Source organism: Callithrix jacchus, chromosome 7 (genome assembly GCF_049354715.1).
Source record: "Callithrix jacchus isolate 240 chromosome 7, calJac240_pri, whole genome shotgun sequence".
NCBI classification, from domain to species: Eukaryota; Metazoa; Chordata; class Mammalia; order Primates; family Cebidae; genus Callithrix; species Callithrix jacchus.
In genome coordinates, this window is record NC_133508.1 from 23,411,832 (window position 1) to 23,427,585 (window position 15,754).

At 38.8% G+C, this 15,754-nt stretch overlaps 1 protein-coding gene across 5 annotated transcripts in view; it reads left to right on the plus strand.

Annotated features, from left to right (window-relative positions):
* The first annotated feature begins 379 nt into the window (after window positions 1–379).
* The window catches only part of ARMC3 (armadillo repeat containing 3), a 109,402-nt gene continuing 94,027 nt past the window's right edge, over window positions 380–15,754 (plus strand). For 4 of the 5 annotated variants that reach the window (XM_002750094.6, XM_009000036.4, XM_035306942.3 and 1 more), the window contains exons 1-2: window positions 380–453; window positions 4,161–4,209. In XM_002750094.6, coding sequence (XP_002750140.5) covers window positions 4,162–4,209 — 48 coding nt within the window. In that variant the 5' untranslated portion in view covers window positions 380–453; window position 4,161. The remainder of the gene's footprint in view (window positions 454–4,160; window positions 4,210–15,754) is intronic. The other variant, XM_035306941.3, reaches the window with a different exon arrangement.

Below are 15,754 nucleotides of genomic sequence, written 5' to 3' on the forward strand. Positions count from 1 at the left end.
AAATTTGGCAGTGCAGGTCTGCAGCCTAGCGGAGTCTGAGGAGGAGGTGATTAATGTGGGTTTCATCTGCACGGAGATTCTGGCTGACGCCTGTATTTAGAAGAATGCAATAGTATTTGCATATTTAAACCCACGGCCGGTCCTCGGGCCAGAAACTGAGCTGAACTGCCTCCTGATTTACAGCTTCCACCCCCAGCTTCCATTCTCTCCGAAAGCACTGGACTCAGGTAGTCGAGGACGCACTTGGCTCCTCCGACAGTGATCGCTGCCCCGGTGGGACTGACCACTGCCCCAGTGGGACAATGGGCACCTCGGCAACCCCGAGTGCTCCCAGGGCCCAGGCGCGCAGGCGCAGCGCGGCGTCGCCTAGCAACCAAGCACAACAAGGGACAAGTGGTGTCTGCGGCGTCTGCTGAGTTTATGTAGCAGCTACTTGGCGGGATCTCCTGGCAGGTAAAGGTAACCCCGCGGGATGAGGAGGTCCGGGCAGAGGTCTGAGAAAAACCTGGGAAAGGAGAAAGTGCCACATGGGCGCAGACTGCGAGGGTCAGTGAGGCAGCAACCTCGTTGGGCGTTGTGGGTTTCTGTCCCGCGCCTGCAGAGTTAGACGGCGATTAGGGTGGGTTTTGTAAGCATCCCACTACCTCCCATTCAACAGGTGATAAAACTGAGATCCCCCCGCCCCAGGAGGGGGTCTGAGGTGAGATCAAATTGGATTCCATTACTTGACAGTGAGCAACTCAAGAAGTGGCCTCGATTTCTCGAGCCCTCCTCCTCTTTAAATCTTTTCAAAGCAGAACTTATTAGAAAATGTTTAAAATCATAGGCTGAACATTCATGAAGAAGAAATACAAAGGACCAATCATCTCATGAAAAAAATGGTTTTCATAGACAAGAAGATACATTTTTAGAGCAGACTTATTTGCATATCCAATGCCTTGAAGTTTTCACCCAGTTAATTTTCTGCTAGAAATTTATCCTAAAGAAATAGTTGGAGCTATGGATGAAAATTTTATGTCGAAGGATGTTCTCTGCAGCCTTGTCCATATTTCCAGAAAATTATAAACAAATTTCAACAAGCAGAGACTGGCTAGATAGATAATGGATTTTAAAATATTTGAAATGGCATGTTATGCTGATCCACTGGAGATGATTGAAGCAATAAAGGGAAAGTGAGACTTCATGAATTTATTTGTTAATCCTAGCACTTTGGGAAGCCGAGGCAGGCGGATCACGAGGTCAGGAAATCAAGACCATCTGGCACCATCCTGGCCAACATGGTGAAACCTCATTTCCACTAAAACTACAAAAATTTTAGCTGGGCGTGGTGATGCACGCCTGTAGTCCCAGCTACTAGGGAGGCTGAGTAGGAGAATTGCTTGAACCCAGGAGGCGGAGATTGCAGTGAGCCGAGATTGCACCACTGCACTACAGTCTGGGCAAAAGTGTGAGACTCCATCTCAAAAAAGAAAAAAAGGTTTAGTAGAAATATGAACCCAGGACGGGAAGGTGAGAGTAGGGGACAGAAATTCAGACAGGATGTTAAAAACACTTTAGAAAACATGCAATGTCGGGGCGGTATTGGGAGTTATGGGAGGCACTTTGGTAGGCCGAGGCAGGTGGAGTCAGGAGTTGAAGATAACCTGGCCAACGTGGGGAACCAGTCTCTACTGAAAATACCAAAGTTAGCTGGGCGTGATGGTGGATGCCTATAATCCCAGCTACTCAGGAGGATGAGGCAGGAGAATCACTTAATCCTGGGAGGCAGAGGTTGCAGTGAGCCAAGATCAGGCCACTGTCCAGCCTCAGCAACAAAGTAAGACTGTCAAAAAAAAAAAAAAAAAAAAAAAGAAAAGAAAGAAAAAAAAAACACATAAAAAAGGAACTACATAGAAATAGTATTGATCTCACTAAGCTTTTCTTTGGATGATTTTGATTTTATTTATTGTGCTCTTTGTTTTCTCTACAATGAAATACACTTCCCTTACAAGGATCATCTCCGTTGCTCATTGCCACTGGCCTATGTCAGCTGTTCAGTCCCTCCTCCATTAACTATTATACCTAATATGGTGATAAAACACATAGGCTTTTACTTTTTTGGAGATAGAGTTTCGCTGTCACCCAGGATGGAGTGCAATGGCCTGATTGGCTCACTGCAACCTCCATCTCCCAGGTTCAAGTGATTCTCCTGTCTCAACCTCCCCAGTAGCTGGGACTACAGGCATACGCTGCCACTCCCAGCTAATTTTTTGTATTTTTAGTATAGATGGGGTTTCACCATATTGTCCATGCTGGTCTCAAACTCCTCATCTCAAGTAATGCACCTGACTCAGTCTCTCTAAGTGCTGGGATTATAGGAGTGAGCCACCACGCCGAGCCATGATAAAACACATATACTGTTAACTTCCTTCTTTAGCTTAGGAGATGCTCTATCATTGCAATACTTCTAACCTCTGCACTATGCAATTGCTTAAAAACACTATCCTGAAGTGGGAAAAATTAGTTCCTAGGTGAAAATCAGGTGATTTAAAACAACTTTATGCAGGTGTAATTTAATTGCTTCCTGAATATTAATCATAAGGAATTCTTTTATAAATCAAAGGCTGCTGTCTTGGAATTGGTTATACAGTACTATAAACTCATTGTTTTTTCCTAGATTCTCATTTGCTTAGAATAGTTTCTGCGTGTCTACCTGAAATATTATAAGCAAAAGGTCTAGGGCCTGTTCAAATTTTCAAGTACCTAAGGAAGATGTTTGAAATTTGAAAAATAATGCTTATATTGGCATTAAAATATGAAAATAAAACTAAAAAATTAATGTTAATTAAATGTTTTATTAATATAAATTTTTTATTACATTTGAAAACAATTTTTCATTTTACAAGAATTTCCAGGTGTATGTACTGATTGCTGAGTAATTTCAAATATGAATTTCAAAAGGTTTTATGATGCAAATGACATTTAATAGGTGATGCAGGAGCATTTTAACAGTTTAATATATTGGCTACAGTGTCAGTAAGCTTGCCCAGGCTCTCAAAAATCTTAAAAGTAGTGTGGTCTGAAGGTAGAGACCTGGAATAGAGGCTTCAGATGTATCTAGGAGTTTCTATGAAGAGGTGGCTTATTAATGTATGTGATAAATTCTGGGCAGTATCTCAAATGCTAGGAGTTGCTTTTGACCCTTGACATGCAGTCTGAGCTAACGCTGACATTGTAGATTCCCCCCAAGGATTTTCTATGTCCTAGGATTTCTATTGAGACAACAGTAATTTCCTTAAGGCTGCGATATACAGTTTAAGTTTGCTCTGATGCCAAACATAATTCCACAAACCTCACTGGAGAAAATTAGATAGATTTCTTGGGTTTTTCTAATAGACATTAACATCTTGAAAACTTCTTTGACCCCTTTCTGGGCTACTCCTCTGTGGTATGTTAACTATGTATAAATACCATTCCTTCCACTTTTTCCACACAGACATAGACATGTGAGGACTAGTGGAAAGGAAGTAACCTCAGTTTCCCCAGAATGCGTCTCTTCAGATTCTTAATTGCTTTTTTATTGAGCTGTGGCTTATATGAGAGAGAACCTTTTGTTATCCAGGTAAAGGACACAAATGTTGATTCAGATCTGGCAGATTTTGTATACCATTTACAAGATCTTTACTCCTGGGAAAAATGGAGTCAATGAGTTTCATAAATACCAAATGCCAATTATGTATCACACACTGTTGTAGGTGTTTGGGATAGATAGTACAAGAAAATAGACAAAAATGTCTGCCTTTGTGGCACAAATATTCTTGCAGGTCCCAGATGAACTTGAATTTAGTCTCTTAAGCCCATCATAAGCAAGCCAGAAAAATGGTAAACGATTTCTTGTTGTGTAAGTAAAAGTTATGCCACTAACATATTCACCTCCTTTCCAAACTGAAGGCCAGAACTAACACTCAACAATCTTATCAATAAGTTTCTTTAAAATTGCAGAGTTTGAAATTGTGGTGTCGGTGACATATTTTGACATGTGTGATCATTTCTACATGTCTTACATTGTGTTTTAGAAGGTATAAATTTAAAGGAGAAAATAAACCTCCTCCCAAGGGCACAGGTAATTGAAAGATATATGTGCAAATGTCACTTTAATCATCTATTACATCCTTTTCCAGGATGGGTAAAAAGATAAAGAAGGAAGTAGAGCCTCCTCCTAAGGATGTGGTAAGTTTCTGATTTGAATACTAGTGGCACTTTAACAACTAGTTATAAAAATAAATTGTTCACACAGTTTGGCATGTACCAGTATATACATGAATACCCGGTGGCAGAAGTCCAAATTCTGACTAATGATAAGATTAGTCAGAGAAATCTAACATTATATAAACAAACATTTACAACATTGTCATTATATAATTAGCACAATTAGAGAGTAATTATTAGCTTTTCCAGTATGTAGATGGCATGTTTATAGCCTAGTTAATGAATAAACAGTTTCATTATGAATAAAAAAAACTAAGTATGAATAAATACTTTCCATTTACAGTTACCAGCCTCTCATTTATGTTAATTAATCAAGTGAATTTTCAAAAATAACTGGAAGTTCTGCTATAGCTAGTAGATTTGTGTATAAAGTTGTCGGGTGATGACCACTGCACTCAGAAGTCCTATCCTTTTCAGTTCTATTGAGAGACTACTCTGGCATCATCATCTTCATTCCAAATGCTAAGTAATTCATTCCCCATACACAAAGCTCTCCCCTCTCTTGATTTTACCTTCTCTCTTTAAAGCTCATCAATTATTGAGAGATTGTATTAAAAATAAAAAATGATCTTTGACAATTTTCAGTTTAGAAACTTATTTTGAAACAGACATTTGATGTAATTTCCTTCAGATAAAATAGGAATAGAAAAAAAAAATAGTGGAGTCCACAGACTCACAGCAATTTCATGTGTGAAGGAAACTGGGCTAATGGCAGAAATCTGCCCCAGCCTTGGGAGCTTCCTGATTAAGACCCTGGGGTGCCTCTCACCAACTGTGATATTGTGGCCAATTTGCCAAATTTGGCCAAGTTATTTCCATTTTTCTTTAGCTCCTAAATGGGAATTGTAACATCCAACTCGTTGCTGTTGTTGCATGAATTAAAACAAAATAAGTTACATAAAGGTCTTAGTGCCTGACACGTAGAACTTGGAAAATAAGATCTATTATTATGAGAATCCTCTGGACTCTGCCTCTGACACACATGCGTACACACACACACACACACACACACACACACACACACACCTGTGGAACAAAATCTATAGAAGTGGCTGTCTTCCCGGGTCCAGGAAGGCTTTGCAGAGGTGGACCTCTGATGTTTCATCAGATGATGTTTCATCATTCTGGCTACTTCTCTTAGGACATATTCCTAAAATGTTACAGATTCTCTAGTTTTCTTCATTGCATCTAAGATTCGTATTACCTTCCCTTTTGCTACCAAACAGCATTATTGGCATCTTATTTGCAAAAACATATTCTGATTAAAATTAGAATTAAGGGGCTTATAAACAATAGATGTGTCCAATACACTTTCTATAACTTCATAATGTCTTGCTGATATTGTCCTCTGGACTCCAATCCTTGGGGATACAATGGAGAACTTGAGAAACGCAGTCCTAGCGTTAACAACATGGAACTCTTGCTCCCTCAGCTCACAACAGCCTTGGGGGTAGCCAACGGTGTGTGTAACATTGACCAGTGGTCCTCACTTTTCCTTGCCTTTCCCAGGGGACTTCCATCCTACTCTGACTATAAAACTGACAGAGGGGTATTAAAATAACATCTAAGCCCTTTCTACGGTAAATGTTCTCATACTTCAAAGCAGTATGCCACAATTTACAATATCTTAACCTGGATATTGTAAATTGTGGATATTGTAAACTTGTTCCAGAATATACTTCCAAAGTCAATAAAGATTTGTTCTACACATTGTAAATGAAAAACCAGATTTAAAGACAAATATAACTACTTAAGAAAATAAATTTTTCTCTGTCAACTAATGTTAATTTGCTTCTTACATGTTTCCTAGAAACATTGGTTGTAAAGACTTCAATTTTTATCTTCTCTTCTCTACGGTTTAAAATAAGTAATAAAAACAGCAATAAAAGTATTGCTAACAGGATTAAAACTAAAGTTCCCTTTAAGATTCTCATTTGTTGAAACATTAACATATGCAGATATGGTATTGATTTGTACTTCCTTCTCACAAAAGAGACACTAGCTAAGAGATGCCTACATATGGAAAAGATATGGCGTGGTCAACCAATACAACTATTTTCTTCCTTTCCAAATCAGTTTCCCAAATCATTTCCATGTTTGGAAAGGTTTGTTTACGATGCTTTAATAAAAGGAAAACTTACTTATATATGGTCAGATCTTTGAGTTTGCAAGCATGGAAATTATATTCTTTTAATATTTCAGCGGTGATTTAGCTTCAGTGAATAAAGGCACAGGATCTAAACTTCCAAGAGACTATGGCCTGGCTCTGGCGTGGTAACAATTAAGTATCAAGTTAACTGAACATTTATGTTAATGGGTCAGGACTTTCTTTCCTTAGTTAAATACACAAGGAAGCTAAGCAGGGAATATTGAATCAGAACAATGGAAAATAGCAGAACACGCCCCTCAGCTTCGCAACCAAATCCAATTCCTGGGAAGACAGTGAGGTCTCCTGGGGCTTGTTTTCCTGGACCTCCTTTATCTCAGAACTCAACCTTTCATTCTTTGTCATAAACTGACAACACTACTATGGACTTTGAAAAATGAATAAATGGCCTGTGACTGCTATATTGGACAGCACAGAATCGGAACCTTTTTATCAGTGAAGTTCCATTGGACAGCACTATTCTAGACAGTATTATTCCTTAACAGAGACATAAAAATATCTCTAGAAGCCTGTGGCCACTCAAATTGACTGGGCTTAAAATTCAAAGCTTAGCCAAAATGCTTCCATTTTCTTTCATTCTTTTTGTAAATAATTTTATCATTTATTTTGCACAGAGCATGAAATTATAATTTCTCAACCATCTTGTTGGTGACTGTGACTTCCTCACGGAAAAGTAGATGGGTTATGTAATGACAGCACAGTGTTATTTATTTAATAATGTGGCACTCTGTTATAGCTATCAATTTATTCTCAGTGCCCTTTTTAATTAAAAATTACTATAATGGCGCAGGCTCTATAGGAGAAACAAATGTCATGCGAACTTTGTCTACTCTCTACCAAACACTGGTATTTCTCCTACTTTGAGAGCCCATTGGACTGTAACTCTTACAGTATCAAGCTTCTCCTTAAGCTTCTCACACCCCATATTACTTTTTTTTGAAATAGGACCTTGCTCTGTCTCTCATGCTGGAGTGTGGTGGCACAATCATGGCTCACTGCAGCCTCCACCTCCTGAGCTCAAGTGATCCTCCCCACTCAGCCTCTTGAATAGCTGGGACTAAAGGCACACAGCAGTATACCTGGCTAATTTTTGTATTTTCTTTAGAGACAGGGTCTCACTATGTTGCCCAAGCTGGTCTCAAACTCCTAGGCTCTAGAGATCTTCCCACCCAGACCTCCCAAAGTGCTGGGATTACAAGCATGACCCACTGCACCTGGTCTTTAAAATTAATTTTAATTATTATAGATTCACATTTAAATAACCACATGTGACTATTAAGTATTTACTAAAGCTTATGTTTAAATAGATTTTTGTGTACTCTACCTATTCCTCTGAGACTTGTTATTCTGTGGCAATTATCACATACCCATGCTTAACCATAGTATCTTTATTCACACGTTTACATAATCAGCTTTAAAAATACAGAAACATGAGAGGTCTCTGGGGTGAAAGTTCCACGAGAAAAGGGAAATCTGTTTTGGATGGGGGTTGGTGGAGAAGAGAGCCAGCTGGGACGTGAGGTAAAGTGCCTTATGTAGTGAAGATGATGTAAGGCTATGCTTCTTAGGAGTTTGCAGGGCAATCAAGGAGCTTTATGAAGGTAGGTTGGGAACTGTGGAGCCTCTCCCCACTGAAATGTACTCCAGTGTACTTTTGCATATCATTTCAGGTACAGAATGTACCCTCAAGCCTACTGCTACCTCAGATTTAGAGCCCCCTCTCCTGATATCAGCTAACAGTACACAGTTAAGGCACTTTAAGGCCATAAGCATAGAAAAAATTTCCAGGGGAACTTTAATACATTCCTTTACAGACATTTTCCAAGTATTTCTGTCATCCAGGTATTGTTCTTAGGTGATGGAGGCAGAGAAACAGCATGGTCCTTTGCCTAAAGAAATGTATTTATTTACTGGACAAATACAGAGTGCATACCATTTGCAAGCCTTCTTCTACATCTTGGGCATAAAGATGGGGAAAAAACAAAGTTCAGGCCTCAAGGCAGCTTATATTATAGTGGGGAAAACAGTCAACTAATAATAATATAATTCAGGTAGTGATATAATCAACGAAGAAAAATAAAGCAGGATACGTAAGGAGTGTGACGGGGCCTCTTTAAACAGAATCTAGGTCAGGGTGGGCTTTCTTGGTGAGATCTTAACCTAAACACACTTAAAGGAAATGAGGGGGTATTCTGTGCAAATATCTGGGAGAGGACCCCAGCCAGACCACAGTAACTAAAGCCTTATGCAGTGTGTTTGAGGAATTCCAGGAAGGTGGGTATGGTAGGAGATTAGTGAGCAAGGTGTAGGAGGGGCCACAAAGATGGCGAGATAGTGGTGACCACATAAGGCATTAGGCTATGTTAATTAAGCAAGTTGGAGTTTTTCCTAATGTGCAAAAAGGATAATTCACTGGAAGTTTGCAGAGAGGAGTAGTGATATCTCATTTGTATTTCAAATGAAAAATAAGATCATTCTAGCTACAATATGGGAGAAATGTGAAAATTGGAAGACCAGTTTGCAGGTTGTTATGGTAACGTAGTTAACATCTAATGGCAGCTGGGACCCAAGAGGTAGGTCACTGTGAAGAGGATGAGATGTGGCCAACCTGAGGATGTGCTTCGAAGGTTGAGCTGGCCGGATGTGCTGATGGGTAGGCCATGGAGCGCGAGAAAGGGACAAGTTGAGAGATCAAGCCTGAGCAACAGAGCGAATGGAAGTACAACGTACTGAAGTAGACAGGTAAATCAAAGACGTAATGCAGTGTGTTAAGTTTAGAAAAATAATAGCGGTGGAAGAAGAGAAAAAGCAAGCAAGCAAGCCCACTCACCCAAGGAATTTCAAATCCCAAATCACCATGAATAAAAACAATAAAAAGTGTATCCAGAGAGATGGAGGCCTGACAATTAAACACACCAGAACTCTCTATAGTTTCAAGTATTCTTTTATTATTTGTGTTAGAAATGAAATAAAACTCTCAAGAAGTCCTGGGTGACCTAGATGGTGGCTTTAGTGAGAACTATTTTGGTGAGTTAATGAGGGTGAAAGATTAGAGATGTGCAGTAAGGAGTGAGAGTGCGAAAAGTATAGATTCATAAGGTTTTTGATTGTAAAAGACAAAGGAGCGTAATGTAGTGATGTGGTGTACAGCAGATGACTACTATCCAGGGAAAGTTGGTTTTTATTTTAAGATAAAAGACTTTTGAGAAATCAGAGTTCAGGGAGGATAAGATAGCTGCAGTTTGCAGGGCGGAGTACCAAAAAGAAGAGACCAACAAACAGCAATAGCTTTAGAAATCTGGTTAATAGTCCTCTAGATTCTCTAAATTCTAATTTGTACAGGGTAAAACTCCACATGGTGAAGGACATGCATGAGCAACTCTCAGGGTGCCGTAAGCCAAATCCTTTCTAGAGCTCACACTGGTCTGGGAGGCACAGTAATTTGCTTGGAAGGCATTGAGGGTCTTATTGAATACCTGGGGCATTAAGGAGAATACCCAGAAAAGTCATGCCTTAATAATTGTGTGGCTAAACTACCCAGCCCTATAGTAAAGGCTTCTCTAGTCCTGTCCAACCTACTAAAGCTTGAAAACAGGCCTTAAATAATCAACCTGATCCATAAGTAGGATAACTGCCTGCCAGAACAAAATCCAGTATCTTTTAAGGAACACTCCTCCTCCCCCAGCCCCCAAAAGAATCTAGACGCTCAACTACATAATTTTCACAATGTCCAATATCCAATAAAAATTATTAGGTATGCAAATAAGGAAAAAGTGACCTATAACCAGGAGAAAATCAGTTAATAAGCCAATAGAGGAGATAAAATGGGACACTAAAAAAATCAAATTACCTGTAAAAAGGATAAAAGGAACAGGGAACAAATGTGATAAAGAGAAAACAAACAGCAAGATGATCAATTAAAACCCAACCATTTCAATAATCACATTGGATATAAATAATCTAATATTCCGATAAAATATGAAAGATTGCCCAACTGAGTAAAACAGCAAGACTCAGCTCTAACCTGTCTATAAGAATCCTTGTTTACATATAAAGGTACACACAAATTAAAAGTAAAAACATGGAAAAAGATAGGTACCATGCCAACACTAATCATAAGAAATCTGGAGCACCTATGTTAATACCAGATGAAATACATTTCAATTGCAGGACAAAGAATATTACCTGAGAAAAGGATGGGCATTTTTTAATGATACAAAGATTTATTTTTTAAATCATCCTAAATGTTATCCACCTATTAACATGATGGTAAAAAAAGCTATGCAATAGCATAAGAAACTATGAAAGACTCAGACATAAGTTTAACAGAATAAAAGCAATACCTATATGCTGAGAACTATAAAACAGTCCTGGGACAAATTAAGGAAGACCTAAATAACTGAAGAGATGAAAGTACTATGTTGGGTACAGACACATCGCTGGTGGGAATGCAAATGGTAGAACTACTTTGGAAAAAAAAAATTGTATTTTTTTTTTGAGACAGGGTCTCACTCTCGCCCAGGCTGGAGTGCAGTGGTATGATTGTAGCTCACCGTGGCCTTGAACTCCTGGGTCAAGTGATCCTTCTACCTCAGCCTCCCAAGTAGCTAGGGCTATAGGTGCATACCACCATGCCTGGCTAATTTTTTTTAACTTTCTGTAGAGACAAGTTCTCACTGTCTTGCCCAGGCTGGTCTTGAACTCTTGGCCTCAAGTGATCTTCTTGCCTCAACCTCCCAAAGTGCTGGGATTACAGGCATGAGCCAATGTACCCAGACAAAAATTATATTTTCTAATAAAATTAAACATGCACTTGTCAGACAAGCCAGAAATTTTACTTCTAGGCATTTTCTCAAGAGAAAACATTTGTCTATAGAGAGACCTGCATAAAAATGTGCATGACAGTTTTTATACATAATGGTTCCAAACCGAAACAACCCAGAGGTCCATCAATTGGTGAATGGATAAACAAATCATGACATACTCATACAATGAGATACTACTCAGCAGTAGAAAGAAAGGTAAAAACAAATGAGATCCATGAAACAACACGGATCTCAAAAATATTCTGCCGCATGAAAGAAGCCTACACAAAGGGTCCCTATGTAGTAATTTTGTTACTACTAAATTATAGGACAGGCAAAACTGATCTGTAGTCAAATAAAGGAGATCAGTGGTTGTCTGGGACCAGACATAGGAAGGGGAATCAACTGCAAAGAAGCAGGAGAGAATGTGTTGGGGCATGGAAACTTTCACATATTGTTTGGAGTGGCTGGTTATACAGAGGTATATGTTTCTTAAAATTCTATACAGATGTATACACTCCTCGAAACTCATCAGACTTACGCTGGAAATAACTACATTGCATTACGTCTAAATTGGCCCTCTATAAGCTGGATTCAAAAGAAGTAATGGAAGAGTTTAGTTGACAGGGAGGAGTTGACTACTCATGAAACAAAAGGGATAATTAATAATATGTGGTAAGAAGAGAATGTGTCCATTCTGTGAGAATAGGAGACTGAGTTATCTAATGTGCTATTCTTAGTGTCTGGCACTTAATATGGATTAGATAGATGTCTATTACATGAATGAATTAATGAATGAAGGTGAATGAATTAAAAAGCCAAAGCACCTATTAGGAATTGGCCTTGGATATTTTCTCTGATGTAATAGAAGAACATGTGCGGATACAGGCAGATTTCAATCCGCAAGTTAAAAGTTGATGGAGTTTCCATCTAGTAACTTTATTTTCTCTGAAAAATTTGCTGGGTGAAGAGGAAAGAAAGTGGGGAGGTGAGAGTGTTAAATGTTCAAGGATAGTAAAAATGTTTGAAATAATTTTGTTCTCTTGAGGGGAAAAATCAAGTTTACAAGAGAAATGTAGAAACCTGGTTTGCAGTGAGGCCCTGTCAATTGCTGGTCATGAATTTACAGTGATACTAATTTTCCTCTAGTTATACATTTTTTGAGAATGGTTGGTCACTTGGGTACAAATGCCAAGAAGAAAATACTAGTGTTCACGTGTGGTTTGGGTTTTGGAAGATTAATTTGATGAAAAAACAGAGAAACAAGGAGGTTTAGGCTTTAGCAGAAGTGTTATTCAGATAATAGAGCATCTAATCAAGGCAACTTAAGAGGGAAAGAAGGAAGAAAGCTGATAAAGGGAGAGAAAGGAGAGGGACTGGGGATCCAAATGCAATTCAAGAATCTCTATAGTGGGAGTAGCTGAAAAAATCGATCCATATGTTTCACCACTTGCTAGTTGGCTACCAAGAACCCTCAGAGCCTGAATACGGTGAGTGCTACAGGAAACCCATCTGCAGGCAGACAGAGAAAAATTAATGGGTTCTTAAGCATAATAGCAGAAGACAAAGCTGAATGATAGATGGATGCTACTGAGTGAGAATTAGTAAAAGAGACAGGAGAGAACTTTCAAAAAGTAATAACATTTCTCTTCTGTCTAGGATATAGTGGTAGCAGGTAGCAGCAGGAATTTCTTCATCTACAATAACTATGAAAAGCAGATGAACTTAAAAATATGATTGAAGAGTTTTGGAAAGGCAAATTAAAAAGACTGATAATACCAAGTGTTAGTGAGGATGTAGAGCAACTGGAACTCTCATTCATAGCTGGAGGGAATGTTAATTGATAAAAACCACTTTGGAAAATTGTTCAAAAGTACCTATGAAGGGGAAATATATGTCTCCCCTATGACTCATCAATTACATTCCTAGATACATATCAAGAGAAATGAATGTATGTACCCATAAGAAGACATGTAAAAGAATATTCATTGTGGCTTATGTTATGATTTCCTCAAACTGGAAAGAAAAGAACCCAAACTGGTATATTTACATAATGGAATGCATTATGTAGCTATAAGAAATATGTTTTAGTTATATAAGCAAAATTTTGAAAGAATTGCAACAGACATTGCACTGAGCTAAAGACACCAAACATGAAAGAATGAATGTTGTACGATTCCATTTACGTGAAGTTCAAAAATGGAAAATTAAGTGATTATTTTAAAAGTTAGAATAATGATTATGTCTCATGGGGGCAGGATGGCTTAGGGAAAGTGTGAGGAAACCTTCAGAGATTCTAAAGATGTTCTGTATCTTAGTTGGAGAGATCTGAATTAATATTCTGGAAGATCATGTGGAAGAAATACCTACTAACACAAATGGGGAAGTTAATTTTGCTTTTTAATGCAATTTATTGGATTTGTTTACCCTACTGATGTTGATTTTGATCACTGACATATTTGATTTTATTCCTATTTGATTTGAAACTTTGGGTTTTTTTTTGCTATGTTTTCATCTTGTAATTTCTTTTGTATTTTCTGTCACTTTTCTGAATTGAGCAAGTTTCCTTTGTTATCCTTTCTTTCTGGCAATATGGAACTTTGTATACTTGTTGGTAGCCTAACTATTAAATACACATATTTTAACCTGCATTTTTGTCTACTAATGTAAAAATAAATAATAGCTAAGCAACATTACTTTTCTTTAAACCAATAATTTTCTCTACCTATTTCATTGAAAAAAAAAATCTCAGTTTTAATTCCAAGCCACTATTAGTTTTTTTTTTTCCTTACAAATCATTATCACTTCAGAAATCCTTTCTTAAGAATTGCATTGGCTGGGCCAGGTGGCTCATGCCTGTAATCCCAGCACTTTGCAAGGCTGAGGTGGGTGGATCACCTGAGGTCAGGAATTTGAAACTAGCTTGGCCAACATGGTGAAAACCCATCTCTACTAAAAACACAAAACCCGTCTCTACTAAAAATACAAAAATTAGTGTGGTGGTGGGTGCCTGTAATCCCAGCTACTTGGGAGGCTAAACCCGGGAGGCAGAGGTTGCAGTGAGCTGAGATCAAGCCATTGCACTCTACACTGGGTAACAGAGTGAGATTCCATCTCAAAAAAAAAACTTATGATTTGCAACATTTAGAAAGCTAAACAGCAAAATACATTTTTTTTTAATTTATTGATCCACCACAATTGTTTTTATATTTTGGTCCTCCCCACTTTTGGCTGGAGACTTTGCTTGAGAAATTTGTTTAATTGGCTGATACACTTTTTGAGTTTGTGAAAATCCAAACATCAAATGATAACCTAGCCAGATATAAACTTCCAAGAGTCACAATTCTTTTCACTTGGACCTTTGTTGATTATCCTCAATAAACAGTTAGGAGAAGGAAAGGTATAGGTCATTTGCTAAAGTCTTTTTTTTCTTATTATTTAATATTATTTTTGTTTCTTGTTGTCTATTTTCTATTTGGTCAAGCTAATATTTTATTGACAATAAACAAACATTTATTCCCATTTTAAACCATCTTGTGTGGTCTTCTCCATTTGTGTATCCTTCCTTCTTATCGCCATCCATCCCATTTTATCTGTTCTTCAAATCTTATCTTAAATTCTACCATGTCCATGGAGCTTTCTCTATCTACCCCAGCTTCGAATTAATTTCCCCATTCTCATCACAGTATTTATTGTCCCTGCCACGTGTTTTGCACTTCATAGAATCCTAAAATGTTTTATCTGGAGGAGATCATGTAATCCAGCTTCCTAACTTCTTTTTAGATTAAAAAAGCTGTGGTCAGCTGTGTCACCTGGGTGATGTGAGGTCCTCGGACATTCTGGGGCTACCCTTTAATACCTAAATAAGATGGTTCTCAAGCCCCAAACCCTAACTACATTCAGAAGTCCTCCCTCAAGAGTTCTGTGGATTTCCAAGGCCTTCTGCTCTCCTCCATCAGTGTTGCAGCCAGCATCCCAACCACTGCTCTTGGCTCAGCTAGAGGCCACTTTTTCTCGCTGGATCATGTCACTAGAAATACAAAAGCCACAAACCTGGTGTACACAATTGACTTTTTACTGAAGATCTGTATTCTCTAAAAAAGTGTAAGTGGTTTAAGAACAAACAAGACGGGAATGATCCAAGATGGCCGATCGCTAACATCCCGGGATTGCAGCTCTCAGGGAAGGCGTGGAGAACTAGAGGACGCCACACTTTCAGACAAAGTCTGGTCGCTCACGGAGCAGAAGATCCCCCAGTGGTGGAAACACACAAGTCGCCAGCGCGACTCTCATGGTCAGCGCAGCGGTTCCGCCAGCACCTGGACGCGGCAGCGCTCGGCGCAGAGTAAACAGGACCGGTATCCCTTCTGACCGAGGTTTGGAGCCCCGGGAAGGCAGAGTCGCCTACTATGGAAACAAGAAGGAAGCCCGACAGGAGAATCCTGGGCAGAAAAGCACCATCAGTTTTAACGCCGCTGCTCTGGCCCTAGGAACTAACAACCTGGACGTCCACTCAAGAGACCCAATCTGAAAG